General features: G+C 51.1%; 1 protein-coding gene and 1 non-coding gene across 4 annotated transcripts in view; both read left to right on the top strand.

Annotated features, from left to right (window-relative positions):
* The window catches only part of BCAP31 (B cell receptor associated protein 31), a 29,106-nt gene that overhangs the window by 4,593 nt on the left and 2,767 nt on the right, over nt 1-21,746 (top strand). For 2 of the 3 annotated variants that reach the window (XM_055562842.1, XM_055562843.1), the window contains exons 4-5: nt 1,692-1,839; nt 21,201-21,450. In XM_055562842.1, coding sequence (XP_055418817.1) covers nt 1,692-1,839; nt 21,201-21,450 — 398 coding nt within the window. The remainder of the gene's footprint in view (nt 1-1,691; nt 1,840-21,200; nt 21,451-21,746) is intronic. The other variant, XM_055562844.1, reaches the window with a different exon arrangement.
* Nucleotides 237-341, top strand: LOC129640546 (U6 spliceosomal RNA). The gene has a single exon (XR_008708902.1). It is a non-coding gene; the product is annotated as a U6 spliceosomal RNA (small nuclear RNA).

Here is a 21,746-nt window from a genome sequence, read left to right as displayed (position 1 = left end):
TGCATTGGCAGGCAGATTCCTTACTGTTGAGCCACTTGGGAAGCCCACAGATGTAACACAAAGATACCATTAAGTGGAGGTGTATTTTCATGATGTAAAATCAGCCTAAAAAACAAGCAGTCTCATACCAGAGATTAAGAACCAGATAGTAGGCTTACATTGCCCCTCTCCCATGGGGATCCATTAAGAGTCTTCTTTAGGTAGATCTTTACGTATTGATTTTTGATGTCTTAGATGTTCATTTCAGCAGCACATATCCTAAAATTGAAATGAGACAGAGATGATTAGCATGTCCCCTGCATAAGGATGACACACAAACTCATGAAGCATTCTATATATTTTTTTAAGCACGTTGTAGGGGATATACAAATAGAAATAAAAAGTACTAATGGAACTTATATAATGTTACAAATCAGTGTACCTCAATTGAGAAAAAAGAGATAGCAGGGTTGAAGGAGAAAAGTAGTAGGTATGGGATGGTTCCATTTCTAGGCTGCAAATGCACAGATGTGAATATATGAGTGGCCAGCAGTGGTTTTTTAGAGCAGAGGTTTTTCACTGTTCAGGTGTTGTGCTCCCCCTGTATGCCTATAACTCTGTTAGGCCTTAGGGATGTAATAGGAAAGGTTTCTGTTCTTGTGGCGCTGTAGTCTAATTTGGGGGACATGGACATTAATTTTAGGTCTGTGTAATACAAAGAGAATAACACTGCCTAGAAGACTCTTGAGAGTCCCTTGGACTGCAAGGAGATCCAACCAGTCCATTCTGAAGGAGATTAGCCCTGGGATTTCTTTGGAAGGAATGATGCTAAGGCTGAAACTCCAGTACTTTGGCCACCTCATGCGAAGAGTTGACTCACTGGAAAAGACTCTGATGCTGGGAGGGATTGGGGGCAAGAGGAGAAGGGGACGACAGAAGATGAGATGACTGGATGGCATCACCGACTCGATGGACGTGAGTTTAAGTAAACCCTGGGAGCTGGTGATGGACAGGGAGGCCTGGCGTGCTGCGATTCATGGGGTTGCAAAGAGTCGGACATGACTGAGCGGCTGAACTGAACTGAATGGGACTGAAAATGACTGCTTTATTTAAGCTGGCCGCATGTAGTAGGTTCTACTGGAGGTGATTGATTATATTATGGGCTTCTTTATCCTGCATTGAACATTGATGAGCATGAATTTCTTTTGTAAGCAGAATACACCAGTTTAACCAGTTATAAAGCTTAGACGCTTAGAAATGAAAACCTTTGAGTCTTTAGCAGGCATGCTCCAGGTCTTGACTCCTAGGCAAGCTCATGCCTGCCTCGTGGGCATTTCCATAAACAGGACTCACCTGGTTTATCAGTTGGGTGGCTGATGGCCAGCCCCATTTGTGATAGAACCAAACAGTGGGGGCACTGTGGGAAAGGGAGTTGCCCCAGTTGCCGGCAACATCTCAGATTTGTTGAGTTTCTTGACATGGAGAGCAAGCTTGCAGTCTGGGTAGAATGGGTCCAGAAGGTGACATGAGAAAAGCTGGAGGAGAGAACAGGTCGGAGGGCAGCACTTCTGACAAGGCACCCATGAAAATGTGTGTAGAAGGGGAAGAGCAGGGGAGACAGTTTCGAGGAAAGCAAGGCTGCCCAGACTCGCACCTTGCATCTCAGCTGGACTGATCCGGGGCTGAACACCTGTATCTCTGCTCTGCCGCAGATGCTGTTCGTGAGATTCGAAAGTATGATGATGTGACAGAGAAGGTGAACCTCCAGAACAACCCTGGGGCTGTGGAGCACTTCCACATGAAGCTTTTCCGTGCCCAGAGGAACCTCTACATTGCTGGCTTTTCCTTGCTGCTGTCCTTGTGAGTGGGGAGGGGTGAGGGACTGAAGGGACCTATGGGCTAGTCTGTGGCCTTGAATTGGAGGCCCTTTCTACATTCGGGGAACCACACAGTTTCTCCAGAGGCAGCATGGAAGATGGGAGAGGGCTGACTGGTATGCCAGAAGGCCATGCTGTGGCTCTGCCATAGTTGCAACATGTTCTTTTAGGGCCTTTGTGCTACTCTCACCTTGCTCTCTGTACACAGTGGAGTAAGTGACGGGTGCTTTCCCTCCTCTGGAGAGGCCCTTTGGAGCCCATCTTTAAAAGGGAACAACTGAATAGGGCCTTTTTGTGTATGGGGTCCAGTCCTGAGAAAAGTGGGCAGAAAGGGCACAAAACGGGGCTGAGACCAACTGTGTCGCCAGGGCCTTCCCCGGTGTAGACCTATCACAGGAGCATGAGACCTATTGGAACCTGAGGGCTGGCATGCTGCCTCCTGTTCACAGGGGTTCTGATGGAGTGAGGGGCTGGCTATTCTCAAGTGTGCTTACCTGGCAGGGAATAAGACATTGTGCTCAGGACAAGGGCTTCCAGGAGTATTGGGAAAAACTTACTGTGAGGTTACTCAGAAGTAGGGTGAGTTTGTGGATTCTTGGGCTGGGCTATCTTAATTCTAATCACCTGGACCTCCTTCTTCACTACGCATTGGAATGACTGTCTTGGTTTCCCTTTTTCACACAAAAAAGTCAGTTGCTCAGCTGAGCCTGGTATCTCTGGGTCAGATTTGGAAAGTGACAAGTGGTGGAGCTGGCAAGGGCTTTTCAGGGGGATACACCTAATCTCAGGAGTGATCTGCAGGCCTGCCGTGTTCTACCTTCTGAGAGTCAGGAACTGAGAGTGCTGGAAGGAGTTGGACACAGAGGCCAGGGTTTTAGGGTTTCAGGAAGCTCTAAAAAAGAAGTATGATCTTGTGGACTGAAACTGAAAGGGAAGCCGATCCAGGGGACTGAGTCCAACCGCAAGTGAGCCAGAGGGTGGGAAAAGAGAACTGGCTGTGTCTGAAGGACCACAGAGGCTCTTGGGGAGGATTTCATCTGGAAGTTAGGAAGGACAGAAAGAAAACTAAGGATTGGACTGGAAGAGGACAGGGAGCTTTAAGAATAGTATTGAGAAGGCAAAAGTCTGGTGAGCACTGGATCGGGAGCACAGTGAGGCCTGGGAAAAAGACAGTCCCCTCGGTGTTTCTGTGTAAAATAAGGAAATGGTGGGTAGGGGGTCAGGGCAAAGGAAGCGCTGGGATGAGAGAACTGAAATCCCAGATGGGCGAGGCGATACTGGAGCGCCCAGCTTCTCTGACTTAGTTTCCGCTTGGGCTAATGAAATGATGTCCAGAGGCTCTGGAGTTCATTTGCAGCTGGAATCGCCAGTCCTTGAGGAATTGCAGGGTAGGAGAGATTCTGCACGACTGCAGACGGGCAAGCATCCCAGTTTCCAAAGGAGGGAGATAGTAGGTGAGGAAACAGACTGGGAGGGTCTGGTCTGACTTTGATGTCAAGCTGTGTTCCAGAAAGAACAGCTTGTATGCCTTTATTTATTTATTTATTTTTAAAATATAAGTTTATTTTAATTGGAGGCTAATTATTTTACAATATTGTATTGGTTTTGCCATACGTCAGCATGAATCTGCCACGGGTGTACACATGTTCCCCATCCTGAACCCCCCTCTCACCTCCCTCCCCATACCATCCCTCTGAAGAGAGAGGGATCACTGGCAACTATTGTGAATGCTGGGGGGACAGGTTCTGTCAGTCTTATCCCTGCCATTGCCCATTTGGGGTGTGTGGATTTTCTGCAAAAGGTTTGCCAGTCTCCAATTCAAGAAGATTCTTATGGACCAGGTGCTGAAGTGTGGGCACTGTGCTGGCATAATAGTGTAGTTGGGTGGGGTCCTAAGTCCCAGGAGTGGCTGCTGTATGGGTCAGCTCCATCTAAATAGGGGTCTCAGGAGCTTGCACTCCATCGCTGGCCTGCTCAATGCTTCTCTGCTGAGGACATTTGTTATGGCGAGCAGGTGCAGGGAGAAATGGAAGTGGGAGGAGTTGAAAAACAGGTATGTGGGCTACTACTCAGAACCCACGGCCATCTAGACAGGTTTGCTGATGGGGCCAACTCGAATGAGACTTGAGTTTTTAACAGGGTTACGTTTGCAAATGTGTGTGTAGGTTCATAAAGAGCAGCAGAGACAAGGCCAAACAGGAACTTGGAAAGACTTGGGCTTGTGCCTTACTGCAGCTTATTAGTTCGTGGCAGAGCTACTGCAGAAGCTCATGAGCTGTTAGTCCCCTCCAGTGAGGGCTGGAGGCACCAGCCTTGCTTGACTCAGTGTCAGCCAGTGCTGCGTGGAGGGTTGCAGTTGGGGTCCCACCTTTAAAGAGATGCTGGCAAAGCTCAGGTGGTGAATTTAGAAGTAGTCACAGTGCTGGTGGGTGTAATGGTGTTTGTTCCTCACGTACTGTGGTTTTGAAGTCTGACTCTCCTGACTGCTCTGCTTTTGTGATCTCTTCCAGAAGAATGCCTCCAGGGCAGGTATTATCTGAGTGGGCCGGGGGACAGTGTAGCCAGGTGTATCAGATGAGTGAGTGTGTGCTCACCTCAGTCCTCTGCAACACCATGAAGCTAGGCATTCCAGCTTAATTCCTGCAGTTGACTTTAAAAAACTGGCATAAAGCACAAGTCAGCATCTAGTTCTAGCTTGACCAGTGCAGAGTAGGAGAACACCACCACAGTCAGGGTGCAGAGCAGTTGGCAGTCTCCTTTCGAACCCAGACAGGTGAATTTAAAGAAGAGCAGTCATCGTTTATATCTCTGTCTTTTCCTAAGGGGGGCGTGGAATCTATAAGAGGAGAGTGAGATCTGGACCGCAGGTCCAATGCGCTCTGTCCTCTCAGCTGCCTCCCCCACTGTGCTGTGACCTCTCAGTCTGACAAACGTGTAAGGAAGGTTTCAGCGAATTCCCTTTAAAATGTGTCAGACAGTAGCTTCTTGGGCCTGGTTGTTCCCGCAGCTCCCCATCTGTTTGTTGTCTATCTTGGCTGAAAGAGGCTTGGCTGTACATGCCACACTCTCCTGGATCCCTGTCTAGTAGCTGATAAAAAAAAAAAGGATGTGAAATTCTCGTGTGACTTTTTAGAAAAGGAAAGTGACCTCGAGGATCGGTGTGGATTCACTAGTTGTCCACAGATGATCTGTTTAGTTTCTAGAATTTTCCAAGATGATATACTCCTCCCTAGTCTAGGGGTCAGACCCTGTATGGTGGCTGTGACCCTTGAGGAACTTCTCTCTTTGCATGACATTAGCCATAGAACTGTTCTTGTCCAAATACACAGCTCATATGCAGCTTGCAGGAAACACTTTAAGAACACAACTGTCACCTTTGTTATTCTGATTACAGAAGTTATCCCTACTCACTGTAAACATAAACAAAGCCCCCCAAACTTCAAATAGTAATGTGTGGTGAGAAACTGCAAGTTTTCATCTCCAGAGATAGCTATAGGTAATAAGTGGGATGTTTCTGAAACTTTTAAAAATAATCTTTTACATATATGTTAACTGTTTTCTTATGAGCACTATGGGTTGTTTTTTTTTTTGCTCTGCTTTGACTTGCCATTTTCACTCAATTATCTTGGCAGTTTTTCTAAATGACTTGCACAGACTTCTCCTGTGCTTCATGGCTGTGCAGTGTTCCGTGCTGTGAGGGCACCATCGTGTATTAAGTCAGTTCCCTGGTCACACATAGGTGAGCTGGTTGGAAATTTTTACCATTAAAAAACCACTTTCCCACATTGATGCTTTCTAATCTGGCACAGGATGCTTCTTTTTTTTCCCTTTTTCTCTGTTTAATTATTGGAAATGGGATCTGTGGGATCCTCGTTCCCTGGCACCTAGCTGCTCTCAACGTGGCCTGTGGCCAGCAGCATTGGCTAGACCTGGGGGCTTGTTGGGAACGGAGACCCTCTGCCCTGCCCCCAGCCTGCTGACAAGGACCTGCATCTTGCTGAGCTCCCAGTGACCCTGGTGTTTAATTGTTAACCATTGAAAAAATCGAACTATAGTTTATTTACAATGTTGTGTTAATTTCGGGTGTACAGCAAAGTGACTCAGTGGTCAAGTGCATTTAAAACACTTGGCTTACTCTCTCCCTCTCCTTGTGTACCTGGTTGGTATTTCCAGAAACCATGCTCTGTCTGTCCTGTAGTTTTGGAAGCGCTTTCTCTTTGAAGATTGCCTTCTCTCCTCTGTCTGCCCTACATGGGCTAGTTCCTTTATTGTCCTACATGGCTTTGCTTCCATGTTCCTCTCAACTTTTGTACACTTTTCTTTTGCATAAATGACCCACTAACTCTTGTTAGCCGTGTGCAAGTCTGTGTGAAAGAACAAGAGAGATGTCTCTCTGTCACGGCTGGGTCAAGTTTAGGTGTATTAGAATTGTTTTGCAGAGTCCCACTCACGGTCTTAGCTCCATAACCAGAGCATCATTGTACAGGAGACAGAGCTGCTGCAGAAATACTGAGGGAGAGTAGTTGTATGTGTGAATTGCTTGGGTTCTGGTTCGGCTTGAAATCAGTAAGGACTTCTGTAATAGCTTCATAATTCAGGGGGCCTTTGTGAGTGGAAAAGGGCAACCCAGGAGAGAGGGAGCACTGGAAAGATGGCCTGAGTTGCACAGGTTCTAAATCGCCAGCCCAAGACTCTGCCTAGTTCTGATACCAGTTCGGATGCCCGCTTGTTTGTGTTGGTGTGAGCTCTTAGTAACAGATTGTTGGTTTATAGTCTGCTTCTGACTGTAGACTGGATAGTAGGCTGTTTGTTCCCCTGGATTTTGGTAGGAAGGTGCCTGGGTCAAGCACACAATCTATGCATCAGCCTTAGCCTAAGTTTTATGAGTCCATTGACTTTAATCTCTTAGTCCCTTTTGTACTCTGAAGATTATTTATTTGGCCACATTGGTCTTACTTGCAGCCTGCAGGATCTTCGCTGTGTCATGTGGGATCTTTCTTTGTGGCCTATGGGCTCTCTAATTGTGGCACAGTCTCTGGAGTTCACGGGCTTCAGTAGTTGTTACATGAGGGCTCAGTTGCCCCATGGCATGCGGGATCTTAGTTCCCCACCGAAGGATCGTCACGTGCCTTGCAAGGCGGATTCTTAATCACTGGACCACCACGAAAGTGCCCCCATGTGAAGATTATTAAGCCATCTGATAGTATATAGCCTTTGGAGGAAGTTGAGGCTTTAAATAAACAAATAAAAGACATCCTCTAAAATGTCAACCAACGTTGCCACATGCCTTTTTTGAATATCTTTCTAGACTGATATCAGTTACCATTTGTTAAGGATTCCATGTGCCAAGCACACATTAATTTTTACAGTAGTTCTGCAAAGCTGAGGTTCAGAGACCCAAGTTCACAGAGCTAGTCATCAGCAGAACTGAGAATTCCGATTTAAAGTGATAGGACCTCAGCACCTGGGTTCTTTCCCTACAGCAGCCACACGCGTCTTCACATTGGAACTACCACAGGTGAACTTGGATCTTTCACTGTCCGTCATGAACATTGTTCTACTACAGCCCATCAGTTTCCAGCGTTCTTAGGAATCTACCAGTTCCCCACTGCTAAACATCAGGCTCATTCCCCCAGTTTTCTCTCATAAACCAGGAAAACCCCTCTCAGTTGCCACTTTGCATGCCTCTCAGCTGGACCTCCTGGTCATAGTGTTTGTGTCTGTCTTCCTGTTTTTCTCCTGCGAATTTGCACATGTCTCACTGGCAGGTACTGGCCCAGTCCCAGAACCCAGTGGGCTGTTAGAGAAGGAGCACGTGGAGCAGGGCAGATGACTCAGGAGTGGCCAGAGACATGGTGGAGGGTTTTTAATGCCAGTTTCAGAGTATGTACCTGACCTCTGTGTGGTAAAGTGTTGCGTTTTTCCAGCGGTGCTGTGCTGTGGTCCGAGTTGCACGTTTGTACTTGGCAACAGCACCTGGGGTGGGGTAGTTTTTAGCTCAAGAGCACCTAGAAGCAGGGGGTGCAAAGGGGAGATCACTGAATTGGGAGATGCTGGTGGCCTGAACCAGGTTTCTGAGGTGCTGGCCGGAGAAAGGGGGGGAACTAGTGGGGACCCCAAGCCTTGGAGGCAGAGGCGGTGGTGGTTCTGCTGTGGGTGCCCGCAGAGTGGCAAAACCCAGAGGAAGACTGGTACATTCATGTAGGGGAAGGGAGCTCGAGAGGCCCGCTGGAAGGCGCGAGGAAGCAGGGGCTGGGCAGTGGAGGGGGGTGGCTTCACGGAGGGGTCGAAGGATGGCTGATGGGTGAGAGGGCTGGGCGACCACTCCCTGGAAGCCAGGTTAAGGGTAATGAAGGCCGATTCAGGGAGAGGCAAGACTAGGGGAGAGAGACAGCAGGTTAGTGGTGAGGGGACCACAGAGGGAGAGAGCAAGGCTAGGAGAAGAGGCTGGGAGTGGCGCTTGCTCCTCCTGGGTCTGGGGTTAAGAGCACGCAGGGGGGAGAATTCCCTGATGGTGGTCCAGTGGTTAAGAATCCGTGCTTTGACTGCCGAGGGCTTGGGTTCAATCCCTGGTCGGGGAGCATCACATCCTTAAACAGATGTGTCCTTCCTCACAAAGCTCTGCCCTGCTGCTCCATGGTTGCTCTGACGTGGGGCAGCTTGCTACCTTCCCATGTCTCAGTGCTTCCTGCTGAGAAAGCCCAGCTGTGGGCTGGGCCGCGAAGTTCGAGAACAGCTGTCTCCACACAGAAGCCCGGGGGAGCTCTGCCCATTTTTCTCATCACAGGTGATTCCCCAGCTCCTGTGGTATCTTTTTCGTTCGTTTGTAATTGTCAAACGTACATATAGCATCAAGCAGGCTATCTGAACCACTTTTTCGTTCTTCTGTCATATATGAGATTGTCAGACAGGCTTTCTCATATTCGTTGGTTGCTGTTTTGGCCTGGCTGCATGGATCCTAGTTCCCCTACCAGGGGTTGAACCCGGGCCCTTGGCACTAAAGGCGCAGAGTCTTAACCACTGGACCACCAGGGAAGTACCCGCCCCCCCAAACCATTTTTAGGTGTGCAGCTCAGGAGTGTAGTTCAGGCAGCCCTCCCAAACTCTTCATCTTCCAAACAGGAACTCTGTCCCCCCTCCACAAACCAGGGAGCTTACCTCCTGAGCTTCTCTTCCTTGGTGTCCAGAAAGCGCTGCATCATCTCAGTAGGCTTCCTGCCCCACAGTTGCCCTCATAGCCTGTCTGCACTGCCTGGTCCAGCCAAGCAAGCTTTCTGATGGTATAAAACCACCCCACCGCCCCTGCTTCCAGTGCCTTCAGAGTGGCTTTGACATCAAGGCCTGACCCTGAGACCTTCGGGATGTGACCCCTTCCTGCAGCCCTCTGAGTCTTTGGTTTGGTCTCTCTGTCATGAACCAGCCACATGGGGCCCCTTCCCTATTTTCGTGGCCTCAGCCTGGACCGCGCCCCCCCCCCCCCCCCCGCCACCCGCTGGCCTGCCAGTCCAGCCTAGAACCCCCGTTTGTGCTTCCTGCCTTTCTGATCCTGTGGTGCGAGGCCCGTGTTGTGCTGACCTCCAAGGCCCTGGTGGCCTGGGACATGGCGACCTAGGGTCACCCCCTCTAGTCTTGCCGGCTCCATGCCAAGGGCCAGGTACATACACAGGGCTGCCTTCCCCTTTGGGCCTGAAGGGAGTGTCCTGGGCAGACAGGGCCGGCTTCAGGCCCGTGTCTAGGTTGAACTCCTCGAGCTGCTGTGCCGACTGTTCTAGGTTGGACGCCCAGCTCTTCAGGTCTCCTGAGCACTGAGCAGGAATGCTGGGGTAGGGGGAGTGTGTGTGAAGACACACGTGTTGAGGACATGGATGCTGCTGGTTCTGGCGCCGCGCTGTGGATCTTTGGTCCCTGAGGGCACGGTGCAGGTCACCATTTGGGACGGACCCGGGCGCTGTGCACTGTCTCATCTGTTGCCTTCATGCCTCCTTCCCTGCTCTGAGTGGGGCTGCAACTGGCTGGTGTCCCTCTGCAGTTGCGGATGTGGCTGCCCGGCAGCTCTTGCTGGGCTGAGGTTTGCAGGTTCTAAGAGTCAAGCTCTGTTTTCTTTGCCTTTGAGGAAATGTGAATGGTCAGGACCAAAGTAGTAGTTGCATCCAGACCTGGGAAGGGCCCTCTGTGTGAAATTGCTCCATCTGTAACGACCTGAACTTGGTCCGCGGTTCCCTCTTGTTTTCTGCCTACTCCTTTAGGGCTGGATTCTGTCGCCACAGTCAATACGGATGGGGTGGCCTGGGCTTTCTTGCGAAGTTCCCTTCCCCAGTGGGATGTAACAGCCCACAACGGCCCTGAGAGGCAGGCGGCTGTAGTGAGAGTGGGTGTTGGAATTAGCTGGGTTTGGGCCCTGGGTCTGTTACTGTTGAGCCATGTCACCTCGAGGAAGTCACTCAGTCTCTGGAGCCTTTTCCCTCCCTGGTTAAACGGCTGAGGATGCCTTTTCACAGGCTTGGTGTAAGGATTAAGGTGACCGGGGCTGTGTTCTTGGCATCCTGCCTGGCCTATGGGGATTGCTTCATAAACAGTGACTGTTCCTGGTATCACCCCAAGTAGTGAGAGAGTTTTGTGGGATTTTCCCCACTCGTGTGGTGGGCTGTGCCACAGAGAATGCCAGGCCTGTCCCTCAGGGTCTTAACTTTCCAGGCTGGGCACAGGGTGGGGAGAGTGAGTGCAGGGGGACGAGTGGAAGGCCAGGAGAGGCCGGCCGAGGAAGGGCTTGGGGGGACACACCGAGGAAGCCTCAGGGCCCTGGCGTCTGGTTGGATGTTGCTGGGGGTTCTCAGGCCTGGCTGAGCACTGGAGGCAGTAGAGAAGAGCAGCCCCCTGCGGGTGTCACTCAGTTTCAACAGCGAGTGTCTCCTTGGCCAGTCTAGTTTGATCACCCCCGTTGTCCTCTGGAGTATTTTGAAGCCAATCCCAAATAGCATGTTTACAGGCAAAATAGGATTTTGGCCTATCGCTTTGAAAAGAGAGGGACTTGGTTAAAAAGTTTTAAGCACGCTAGCATTTTGCGTATGAGAACCTTAGAGTAACTTCACAGTAACCAACTTAGTGGTGATTGGTCACATTTCCCAGATTACGTTGCAGGTTTTGCTTATACTTTTTTGAAAGTGAACATGAAAGTGAAAGTCGCTCAGTCGTTTCTGACTCTTTGCGACCCCATGGACTATACAGTCCATGGAATTCTCCAGGCCAGAATACTGGAGGGGGTAGCCTTTCCTTTCTTCAGGGGAGTTTTCCAACCCAGGGATCAAACCCAGGTCTCCCGCATTGCAGGCGGATTCTTTACCAGCTGAGCCACAAGGGAAACCTAAAAAAGTATACTTTTTTACTCTTGCTTTAATCCACATCTAAATAAGATAAATGAGGGGTTTGTAAAATCTGATGCTCGAGATCATCCCAGAGATAAAGTGATTTAACTGAAGGGCTGACCTTAGAAGGCCAGGTAGAGGGATTTTTGGCCTTTATTTCCTCTTGATCCGTCAGTCAGCTGCCATCATTTTCTGAGACTTCAAATACAATAGTGCTTCAGAGCTAAGCACTGAATAACAGACTTTTTGATAAGTCCATTGATTTCTAGTCCCCTCCTCCTCCAGCCAAAGTCGCCCAGCTGCATTAGTGTGCTGATGTCCTGTGGGTGCTAGGCCCAGCAGGGCCTCTGATAAAGTGGGGACTGCGGTAAAGTGTGGGGAGTTGCCTATGAAGAGATCACAGAAGACCATCTGACATGCATCAAAACGAGCATCAGCTTCTTTTAAAATTGGATTTTTTGCTCAGCTACTTGGTTTTGGCCAAAGAATTCTCTTCCTCATACTCTAAAGGCAAATGGCAAATGAGCAGTTTGGGGGCATGGTGCCAAACAATAGGGGCTCAGTCTTCCTAATTCCAAGGTCATGGGAAGGAAGCCTGATGGTCTAGCAGGGCCCCTTTCTCGGAAGGCAGAGGGCAGGAGGCATGGAGAGCAGGTCTGTAGATGGGAAGGACTGTGAGCTCCTCCAGCCCAGCGCCATCTGACCAGTTGCCTCCAGGCTGGAAACATGCTCGCTGTGAACAAGTGTGGCTGCTGTGACTGAGGAGTTGATTTTTCATTTAATATCATTTCAGTTCAGTCGCTCAGTCATGTCCGACTCTTTGCGACCCCATGGACTGCAGCACGCCAGGCTTCCCTGTTCATCACCATCTCCCAGAGCTTGTTCAAACTCATGTCCATCGAGTTGGTGATGCCATCCAGCTATTTCATCGTCGCTCATCCCCCTTCTCCTGCCTTCAGTCTTTCCCAGCATCAGGGTCTTTTCCAGTGATTCAGTTCTTTGCATCAGGTGGCCAAAGTATTGGAGCTTTAGCAGCAGTCCTTCCAGTGAATGAATATTCAGGACTGATTTCTTTTAGGATTGACTGGTTTGATCTCTGTCCTATCCACGGGACTCTTAAGAGTCTTCAACACCACAGTTCAAAAGCATCAGTTTTTCAGGGCTCAGCATTCTTTATAGTCCAACTCTCACGTCCATACATGACCACTGGAAAAACCATAGCTTTGACTAGATGGACCTTTGTTGGCATGCTTTTTAACATGCTGTCTAGGTTGGTCATAGTTTTTCTTCCAAGGAGCAAGCGTCTTTGAATTTCATGGCTGCAGTCTCCATCTGCAGTGATTTTGGAGCCCAAGGATATAAAGTCTGTCAGTGTTTCCATTGTTTGCCCATCTATTTGCCATAAAGTGATAGGACCAAAATTTTAATTTATTTAAACAGAAAGGCCACCAGTGGCCTCTGCATTGGATCGAGTAGCTGATACCACCTCTAGTCCTTTGCTTTGTTCCCTGTTTGGGCCAGTCCTCTTTCCTGGGCTCATTGCCTTGCAAGAGACACTTTGCTTTGGATTGGAGTACTGTGTGGGGCTTTCCTTGTAGCTCAGTCAGTAAAGAATCTGCCTGCAGTACAGGAGACCGGGGTTCGATCCCTGGGTTGGGAAGATCCCCTGGAGAAGAAAATGGCGACCCACTCCAGTATCCTTGCCTGGAAAGTCTCATGGACAGAGGAACCTGGTGGGCTGCAGTCCATGGGGTTGCAAGGAGTCGTGTATGACTGAGCGACTAACACTTACCGGCTGTGTGGGGCACATCTTGGGTGACTGCTCCCTCCCTCTGAAAGGTTGCTTCTGCAAGCCGAGCCATGACCTCCAGAGGAGAGGAGTTCGAGCCAGGGTCAGAGACGAGGCTTGACTACTTGGAGCGTTTTGTGTAGCAAAGTTTTATTAAAGTATAACAGATAGGGAAAGCTTCTGGTATAGACATCAGAAGGGGACAGAATATGTCTGTTAGTAAGCTTATTAATCAGATAAGAGAGATACCTCAAGGCTGAGGGGTTTCACCAGGCCCCTTTCCCACAGTGTATGTGCATGTTTGAGATAGGATGGTACGAGGTGTCTCATTCCCCCCAGCCATAAAACAATTGACATGAACACTGGTTTGTTGAACCATTATCAGCCCAAGGTTTGAGAAAAGAAAAAAAGTTAATCTTGAACCACTTTGAAGAAAGGCAGATTCTAAAGTGAATACATAGTTCCATTAAGAAAAACATTTCCATAAGAAAAACACTTGTGTGTGTGAAAGTTACTCAGTCCTGTCCGACTTGTTGTGACCCCATGGACTACACAGTCCGTGGAATTCTCCAGGACTTACTGGAGTGAGTAGCCTTTCCCTTCTCCAGGGGATCTTCCCAGCCCAGGTCTCCTGCATTGCAGGTGGATTTTTTACCAGCTGAGCCACAAGGGAAGCCCAAGAATAATGGAGTGGGTAGCCTATCCCTTCTCCAGCAGATCTTCCCGACCCCAGAATCAAACTGGGGTCTTCTGCATTGCAGGTGGATTCCCTGATAGCTCAATTGGTAAAGAACCTGCCTGCAACCAGGGTCTCCTGCATGGCAGGTGGATTCCCTGATAGCTGAGTTCCATGTAGGGTTCTAACTGTTGCTTCTTGACCTGCATACAGATTTCTCAGGAGTCAGGTAAGGTGGTCTGGAATTCCCATCTCTTGAATTTTCCACAGTTTGTTGTGATCCACACAGTCAAAGGCTTTGGTGTTAGTAAAGCAGAAGTAGATGTTTTTCTGGAACTCTCTTGCTTTTTCAATGATCCAGCAGATGTTGGCAATTCGATCTCTGGTTCCTCTGCCTTTTCTAAATCTAGCTTGAACATCTGGAAGTTTTTGGTTCATGTACTGTTGAAGCCTCACTTGGAGAATTTTGAGCATTACTTTGCTAACGTGTAAGATGAGCAATTGTGTGGTAGTTTGAACATTCTTTGGCATTGCCTTTCCTTGGGATTGGAATGAAAACTGACCTTTTCCAGTCCTGTGGCCACTGCTGAGTTTTCCAAATTGGCTGGCATATTGAGTGCATCACTTTAGCAGCGTCATCTTTTAGGACTTGAAATAGCTTAGCTGGAATTCTATCATCTCCACTAGCTGTGTTTGTAGTGATGCTTCCTAAGGCCCACTTGACTTCACACTCTAAGATGTCTGGTTTTAGGTGAGTGATCACACCATTATGGTTTTCTAGGTCATTAAGATCTTTTCTGTATAGTTCTTCTGTGTATTCTTGCCACCTTTTCTTAATATCTTCTGCTTCTGTTAGGTTCACACAGTTTATGTCCTTTATGGTGCTCATCTGTGCATGAAATGTTCCCTTGGTATCTCTAATTTTCTTGAAAAGATTGGTAGTCTTTCCCATTCTACTGTTTTCCTGTCTTTCTTTGCATTGATCACTGACGAAGGCTTTCTTATTTCTCCTTGCTATTCTTTGCAACCCTGCATTCAGATGGGTATCTCCTTTTTTCCTTTGCCTTTAGCTTTTCTTCTTTTCTCAGCTATTTGGAAGGTTGTGGTGGAGAGTTCTGACAAAACATAGTCCACTGGAGAAGGAAATGGCAAACCACTTAAGTAGTCTTGCTTTGAGAACCCCATGAACAGCATGAAAAGGAAAAAAGAATGGACACTGAAAGATGAACTCCCCAGGTCGGTAGGTGCCCAATATGCTACTGGAGATAATGGAGAAATAACTCCAGATAGAATGAAGGGATGGAGCCAAAGCAAAAACAGTACCCAGCTGTGGATGTGACTGGTGATAGAAGCAAGGTCCGATGCTGTAAAGAGCAATATTGCATAGGAACCTGGAATGTTAGGTGCATGAATCAAGGCAAATTGGAAGTGGTCAAACAGGAGATGGCAAGAGTGAATGTCAACATTTTAGCAATCAGTGGACTGGAATGGGTGAATTTAACTCAGATGACCATTATATCTATTAATGTGGGCAAGAATCCCTTGGAAGAAATGGAGTAGCCATCATAGTCAACAAGAGTCCAAAATGCAGTACTTGGATGCAATCTCAAAAATGACAGAATGATCTCTGTTCGTTTCCAAGGCAAACCATTCACTATCATGGTAATCCAAGTCTATGCCCCGACCAGTAACGCTAAAGAAGCTGAAGTTGAACGGTTCTGTGAAGACCTACAAGACCTTTTAGAACTAACAAACAAAAAAAGATGTCCTTTCATCGTAGGGGACTGGAATGCAAAAGTAGGAATTAAGGAGATACCTGGAGTAACAGGCAAGTTTGACCTTGGGGTACAGAATGAAGCAGGGCAAAGGCTAACAGAGTTTTACCAAGAGAACGCACTGGTCATAGCAAAAACCCTCTTCCAACAACACAAGAGAAGACTCTACACAGGGACATCACCAGATGGTCAATACCGAAATCAGATTGATTATATTTTTGGCAGCTGAAGATGGAGAAGCTCTATACAGTCAGTAAAAACAAGACCGGGAGCTGATTGTGGCTCAGATCATGAACTCCTTATTGCCAAATTCAGACTGAAATTGAAGAAAGTAGGGAAAGCCACTAGGCCATTCAGGTATGACCTAAATCAAATCTCTTAGGTTTATGGTGGAAATGACAAATAGATTCAAGGGATTAGATCTGATAGACAGAGTGCCAGAAGAACTATGGACAGAGGTTTGTGACATTGTACAGGAGGCAGTGATCAAGACCATCCCCAAGAAAAAGAAATGCAAAAAGACAAAATGGCTGTCTGAGGAGGCATTATAAATAGCTGTGAAAAGAAGAGAAGGGAAAGGCAAAGGAGAAAAGGAGAGATATACCCATCTGAATTTTGTGTAGAGAAGGCAAAAAACCCTGCAGTTTATTTCCTCCTGCTGCCTGGGGAGCTCTGGCCTCCCTACCTGTTACCCACTCACCTCCCACTCTATCCAAGTAGCCAGAGTGCCCCCAGTGCATTTCAGCACTGGAGCATCTGCCTGGGGTGTGTGGCCTCTTTTGGTTGCTCTCTGTTCCTGATTTCAAGAAGGCAATGTGACAAGCTCGCTCCTGTTCACGGCTTCTCTTCAGCTCCAGAGGGCCTGCCGCCCCTGCACTCTGCATCTGGCCTTACTGTCCCCAGGGTAGACATCAGGGCTTAAGCTTGAGTTGCTGCAGGGCCTTGGCCTTTCCCCGACCCCCTCCTGTTTCTTCTGACTTCAAGAGTGAAGAGGACCTCTGAGGGCTGAAATGTATTCCTGAGATGGATGGATGGGGGCAGCCCTCAGAAGATTTTTCCCTGGACAGTTTCTGAGTCAGCTCTCCTTCCCCTTCTGCCGCCTCCTTATTTCTGTGACTCCAGACTCATTAGGGTGAGAGTTCTCTGGGGCCACTTCAGCCCTACTATTAGACTTTGCCTGTGTCCTTTGCCTCAAGCTTTTGCTGGGGCGGCACCTGGCTTTCAGCTCCTCACCAGGGTGGCCACCTCCCCACGCATCTGCACCGCAGCCTCTGTGTTTTGCCTTGGCGTCCACCTGCGGCCCAGGGCACCACCTGGGACAGGGTTGTAGTCAGGCTGGAATGTCAACAGGTGGCGCTGTGACCCCAGCTTCCTGCTTGAGCTGTGCAACAGGGTAAGGGAAGGTGCCTGCCCATTTGTCTTGTCCTGTCGTGTCCTGAGGGCCGAGTGACCTGGTAAATGCTCATGGCAGGATCGGCAACAGCCAGGGTGGAGCGGGGTGGCCACAGGCCTAGAATATTCCATTTGGGATGTGCGAGGACACTCCTTCTTGCTCTCTTCTCAATTCCTATGAAGCCAGCCCTCCCCTCCAGTTCACCCAGAGGAGGCAGACAGGATTGGTGGAGAGCACCTGTGAAGCACGTCCCTGCTGCTTGATATGCTTGGCTCTCTCTCTACTGCCGACTCTTGTTTACTCAACCTTTTAGAAAAGCAGGAAAGCCCTCCTCAGTGTCCAGAAACATCTTACTAGGTCTCTGGGGGTGACATTTGTCCGCCAAGGCCACTTTTGGATTCTCTTATGGTTTGGGCCCTGACGTCTCTCTCGGTTACTAAGTGTGTTTATAACCCAGACCCTGGGCCCCTCTGCCAGCCCTGTGCCTCTGGGAAACCCCTTTGGCGGTGGCTTCTCACCTGTTGTCCAGAAATGGCTAAGAATAGGTACCTGCAGAACAGGACTTGGGCGGTCGAGCCGAGCGTGATGGAGCAGGGCCAGCAGGCATGGGGAGAGCAGGCCGCCAGCCTTCTCTCTAGGCTGACTGCCATCTCTGCGCTGTTGAGACTTGGAGATTCTGAAGTGGAGCACCTCCCACCATGTGCCCTGCTCTGTCCTGGGTCTGGGTCCCAGGGGAGACGCAGAGCATTCAGGAGACAGACAGAAAAAGGGTGCACTGACGTGCTTGAGAGGGAGTGGAGGGTTCCAGGAGCTTTGGAGCTCGATCTTGGGTGAATGAAGGGCAGGCCCAGGAGCATGGGCCATAATGTGTCGGGCAGTAAGAAGTTCTAGAACGCCGACTCCTGGGTAGGCCTGGGTCACCATGCTAGGGAGTGCCGCTCTTGGTTTTTCCGGGTAACTGGCAGGGGCACCCTTTGAACTTGGGCCGGGGCACTGGGCTCTGCCCCCAGCTTTGATGATGAATGTTTTCCCAAGTGCCTTCTCAGCTACCATGGCAGTCACAAGCCTAGCTGGCTCATCACCACAGGTCTGACATGGCACCTGCTGTTGCTGTTTGCTGTCACCCTATGGTTCAACTGACGGGCAAGCCCTGCCCGTGTCAGCCTGTGTCCCCCTCGCTGCGGCCGGGCTGAGGGAAGGCTGAGTCTGGGGAGAGCCAGGGCCCTAGACCCACATTCTGTCCTGGCCAGAGGTGTGATCTCACCGCTGCGGGGGGTGGGAGACGTCATCTGCTGGGCCCCTTCCCAGTGGACCTGGGACAGAGGGTCTGGAGATTGAGGGTGCTGTCCCGGGCCCGAAGGCATCTGTAGCTGGGCAGCCAGGTGAGGAGCAAGTGACACGGTGATGTGGGGAGATGATCAGGAAGAGCAGGGACTGTGCAATGGGCGGAGGGGACCCTGGGCGTTCAGGAGAGGCTTTGAGGGGAGAGCAGGCTGGCTCTTGAGTCATCAGTGAGCGCGCTCCACCGGGAGGGGGACTGGCGCGGGCTGACATGCAGCGGCATGGAGATGAGGCAAGCGAGGACTGGTGTGCTCATGCACAGCCAGCGGTTCGGTGTTACTGGAGCAGAGGGCCATGCAGGTGGGGAGGGGATAAGAGCCAGCTCACTGACGGCTGTGTGCCAGCCAGAGGCAGTAGGCGGGCATCAGGGATCGCAGCAGAGGGGTGACATGGTCAGACTGTCTTGGAGAAGGGTCACTGGCTTTCCTTGGGGTTGTGGTTTGCAAAACTATGATCAAGGGTAGGGAGGAGGCCAGTTAGGAGCTGTTACAGTCACCCAGGAGAGAAGCAGTGAGGCCTCAGGAGGACTGGGGCCCCGGGTGACATGCAAGTCCGAGAGCTCAGGTAGATCAGAGATGCCATCTACCGCAGGGCTGGTTGGCTTGTCTTGGATGGGCTGAGTCGGCCATGCCTTGGGGACACACAGGAGCCACCAGAGGGTAGGCTGCTGGATGTCGAGATCTGGCCAAGATCCTGAAGGCAGGCATTCGGGGGTGTTGGAGGGAAGGGCAGGGAAGAATTGCAAGGGGGTGACCTGTCATCTGCCCCAAATGCTACAGACAGGCTGCTCCTGGGATGCGGCGGTTTCTGCTGGTGGCGTGGTCAGGGCAAGGCTCCGGTCAGTGTAGGTTGGGGCGTGGAGGGGCCAGGGGAGCCGTGATGGGCTTGGGCTGCTGGGCAGGAGAGCCTGGAGGGATGAGGCTCCTGGCGGAGGGAATTACCCGGAATTGCCAGGGGCTGGATTGGAGGAACAGGTCTAACAAGAAAGGAGAGGACAAGGATGAAGGCAGTTGGTATGAAAGACACGTGGCGGGGGCAGGGCCCTGATCCTGGAGGCGCCTGACCTGAATCGGGGAGGCCCTCACGGTGGGCATTTCTGGGGCTCGGTACCACGTGTTTGCTCTTGCTGCTCACCCTGGTTCTCCGTAAGTGGGGCTGGGCCCGGAGGGCCCCGAGCAGAGCTGGGCCTGGCCTCCCTGGCTCGGCCGCTGTAGTCACTCACAGCCCTGCTGCAGTCGGCCTGTGGGGGCCGGCAAACAGGGAGTGTCACTTCGGGTTGGCCCGCCCTGTCATTTCCAGCTGGGTCTGCCAGGTGGCACACGTGCCCTCCCCCCCAACCCAGTCTCCAGCTGGGAGGAGCAGCTGGCTCCACCCCACCAGGATCGTCTGGGGGCTGCCTGTGGGCTTGGGGTTGAGTGAGACTTGCCTTTCCTGCAGGGCTCCTCCGGGGACCGCCACTCTGCCTGTGTGCCTCAGACACGTTGCTTCTCTCTCTCTGGCTCCTGGGGCGCTTGAGAGGTCCCTGCATTTCCAGGGCTCCAGCCTGGTGGGGGGCAGGCTGGTGGGCAGTCGGGGCTGAGACAGGGAAACCTGAGCCCCAGGCCACGAGGTCCCGCTCGCTAATTTTAGAGAGCACATGTCACTGGAAACTCTCCCTTCCTGCCAGGAATCAGTCGCCTGGCTCTCCCCGTCCTGACAGGGGCCCCTGGAGCCGCTCTCTGAACCAGGAAGCGTGATGGGTCCCTCACAGCCCCCATGAGTCGCTTCACCTCGGGCTCATCCCTGGCAGGGGCTCAGCCAGGGCGAGCTGGGCGTCTCGGCCCTCCCGTCTCGCCCTGCTCCTCTCAGCCGGTGTGAGTAGCTGGTTGTCCACAAGAGCCCTGAAGAGGCCGGAGATGATGCCTCAGAGCAGGCGGCCTTGGTTGCTTTGTCTCCTAAGAGTGAGCACGTCGTTGGGGAAGTACCCTCGCTGAGTCCTCCCCTCGCCCCTGGGGCCCTGGCTGTCCTGCACCCTCCTCGGGGCAGTGACTGGGCAGGTCCATCCTAGCCTTTGCCCTGCTACATTCTGTACTCCAAGGCCAAACTTGCCTGTTCCTCCAGGTGTTTCTTGACTTCCTACTTTGGCATTCCAGTCCCTATAATGAAAAGTACATCTTTTTTGGGTATTAGTTCTAAAAGGTCTTCATAGAACCATTCAACTTCAGCTTCTTCAGCATTATGGGTTGGGGCATTGACTTGGATTACCATGATATTGAATAGTTGGCCTTGGAGACGAATAGAGATCCTTCTGGCTGGCAGCGGCGTGGCTGGTCTGGACCTGAGATGTGTACCTGGGCCCTGATCCCTTATCCTCTGTCCCCCTCACCCTGGGAAACCTCAGGGTGGTGATCTTGTCTAACACATGTGCTCTGGCAGCCGCCTGTGGACTGCCTGTGGGAAGGGGCTGAGGAGAGAAGAGGTGTCTCCATCTTGCGGTCGCTCTCAGGCGTGGTTCCCTGGAAACTGAGAACATGGCATGGTTGCCAGCTCAGGCCTTGGGGTCAGAACGGGCAGGAGTGCACATTCCAGCCACATTGGTTTCTGGCTTGTAAGCGATGGCTTCAGCTGCCTGAGTCTCTGTTTCCCTCTGTAAAATGTGGGCAGTGGTAGTGTCTGCCTCCCCAGGTGGCCTGCACGATTCAGCTGGCCCGTTCGAAGTGCCCCCAGCACGGGCTGCTCCGGGTGATCAGGGCAAGTGCAGCCTTGCAGCAAGGAAAGGGGCATCAGGGCTGCTTTGGCATGTCCGGGCCCCGCCCTGCAGAGTGCCAGGTTCTGGGCCTCCAGGCTGGACGTAAACCCGGTCCCCATTGTCCTGTCAGGCCCCTGCTGCCTGTGCCTTCGAGGCTGGAAGAGAGCCTCAGGGCTGCAAGCAGCCTTTTGGGGGCATTAGCAATCATGGTGGCAGAGGACAGCTCCCAGCTCCATCTCCATCTTTGCCCTCATGTTGGCTGTACGTTGCTCTTCTCCAGGCTGGTGATCCAGAAGGACAGGTCTCGGTTGGAGGCAGGTAGAGGGTGGGTGCAACCCAAAGAAGTTCCTGCAAGCCATTTTTTCCTCTCCCTTCGTTTTATCAACAATTATAGCCTGCTTAGACGCCTGGTGACTCTCATCTCCCAGCAGGCCACGCTGTTGGCCTCCAATGAAGCCTTTAAAAAGCAGGCAGAGAGCGCCAGTGATGCGGCCAAGAAGTACATGGAGGAGAACGACCTGCTCAAGAAGGTGAGTTGGGTCCACCTGACCCCCTTCCTTCCCCTCACCACGAGACAGTCTTCGTGGGCCTCGGAAATGTGTGACGCTGCTGTTGTCCGAAAAGTGAAGCAGTCAGGCAGACGGACTAATGGACATTTTTTGCTGTGGAGGGCGGGTGTCTGGGAGGGGTCTGGGGGTCATGGTGGGCAAGGGGGCGCCCTGGCTGTTCTGTTGCCTCCCTCTGCTGTAGCCAGGTCAGACTCTTCCCTGATAAAACCGACTCCCTAAGGAGCTGAGCCCTGGGCTGCGAGCATGGGGCAAGTTAG

This window comes from Bubalus kerabau, chromosome X (assembly GCF_029407905.1).
Source record: "Bubalus kerabau isolate K-KA32 ecotype Philippines breed swamp buffalo chromosome X, PCC_UOA_SB_1v2, whole genome shotgun sequence".
In the NCBI taxonomy this organism is placed as follows: domain Eukaryota; kingdom Metazoa; phylum Chordata; class Mammalia; order Artiodactyla; family Bovidae; genus Bubalus; species Bubalus kerabau.
The sequence above is the reverse complement of the archived record's forward strand: the minus strand, read 5'-3'. Positions and strand labels throughout refer to the sequence as shown.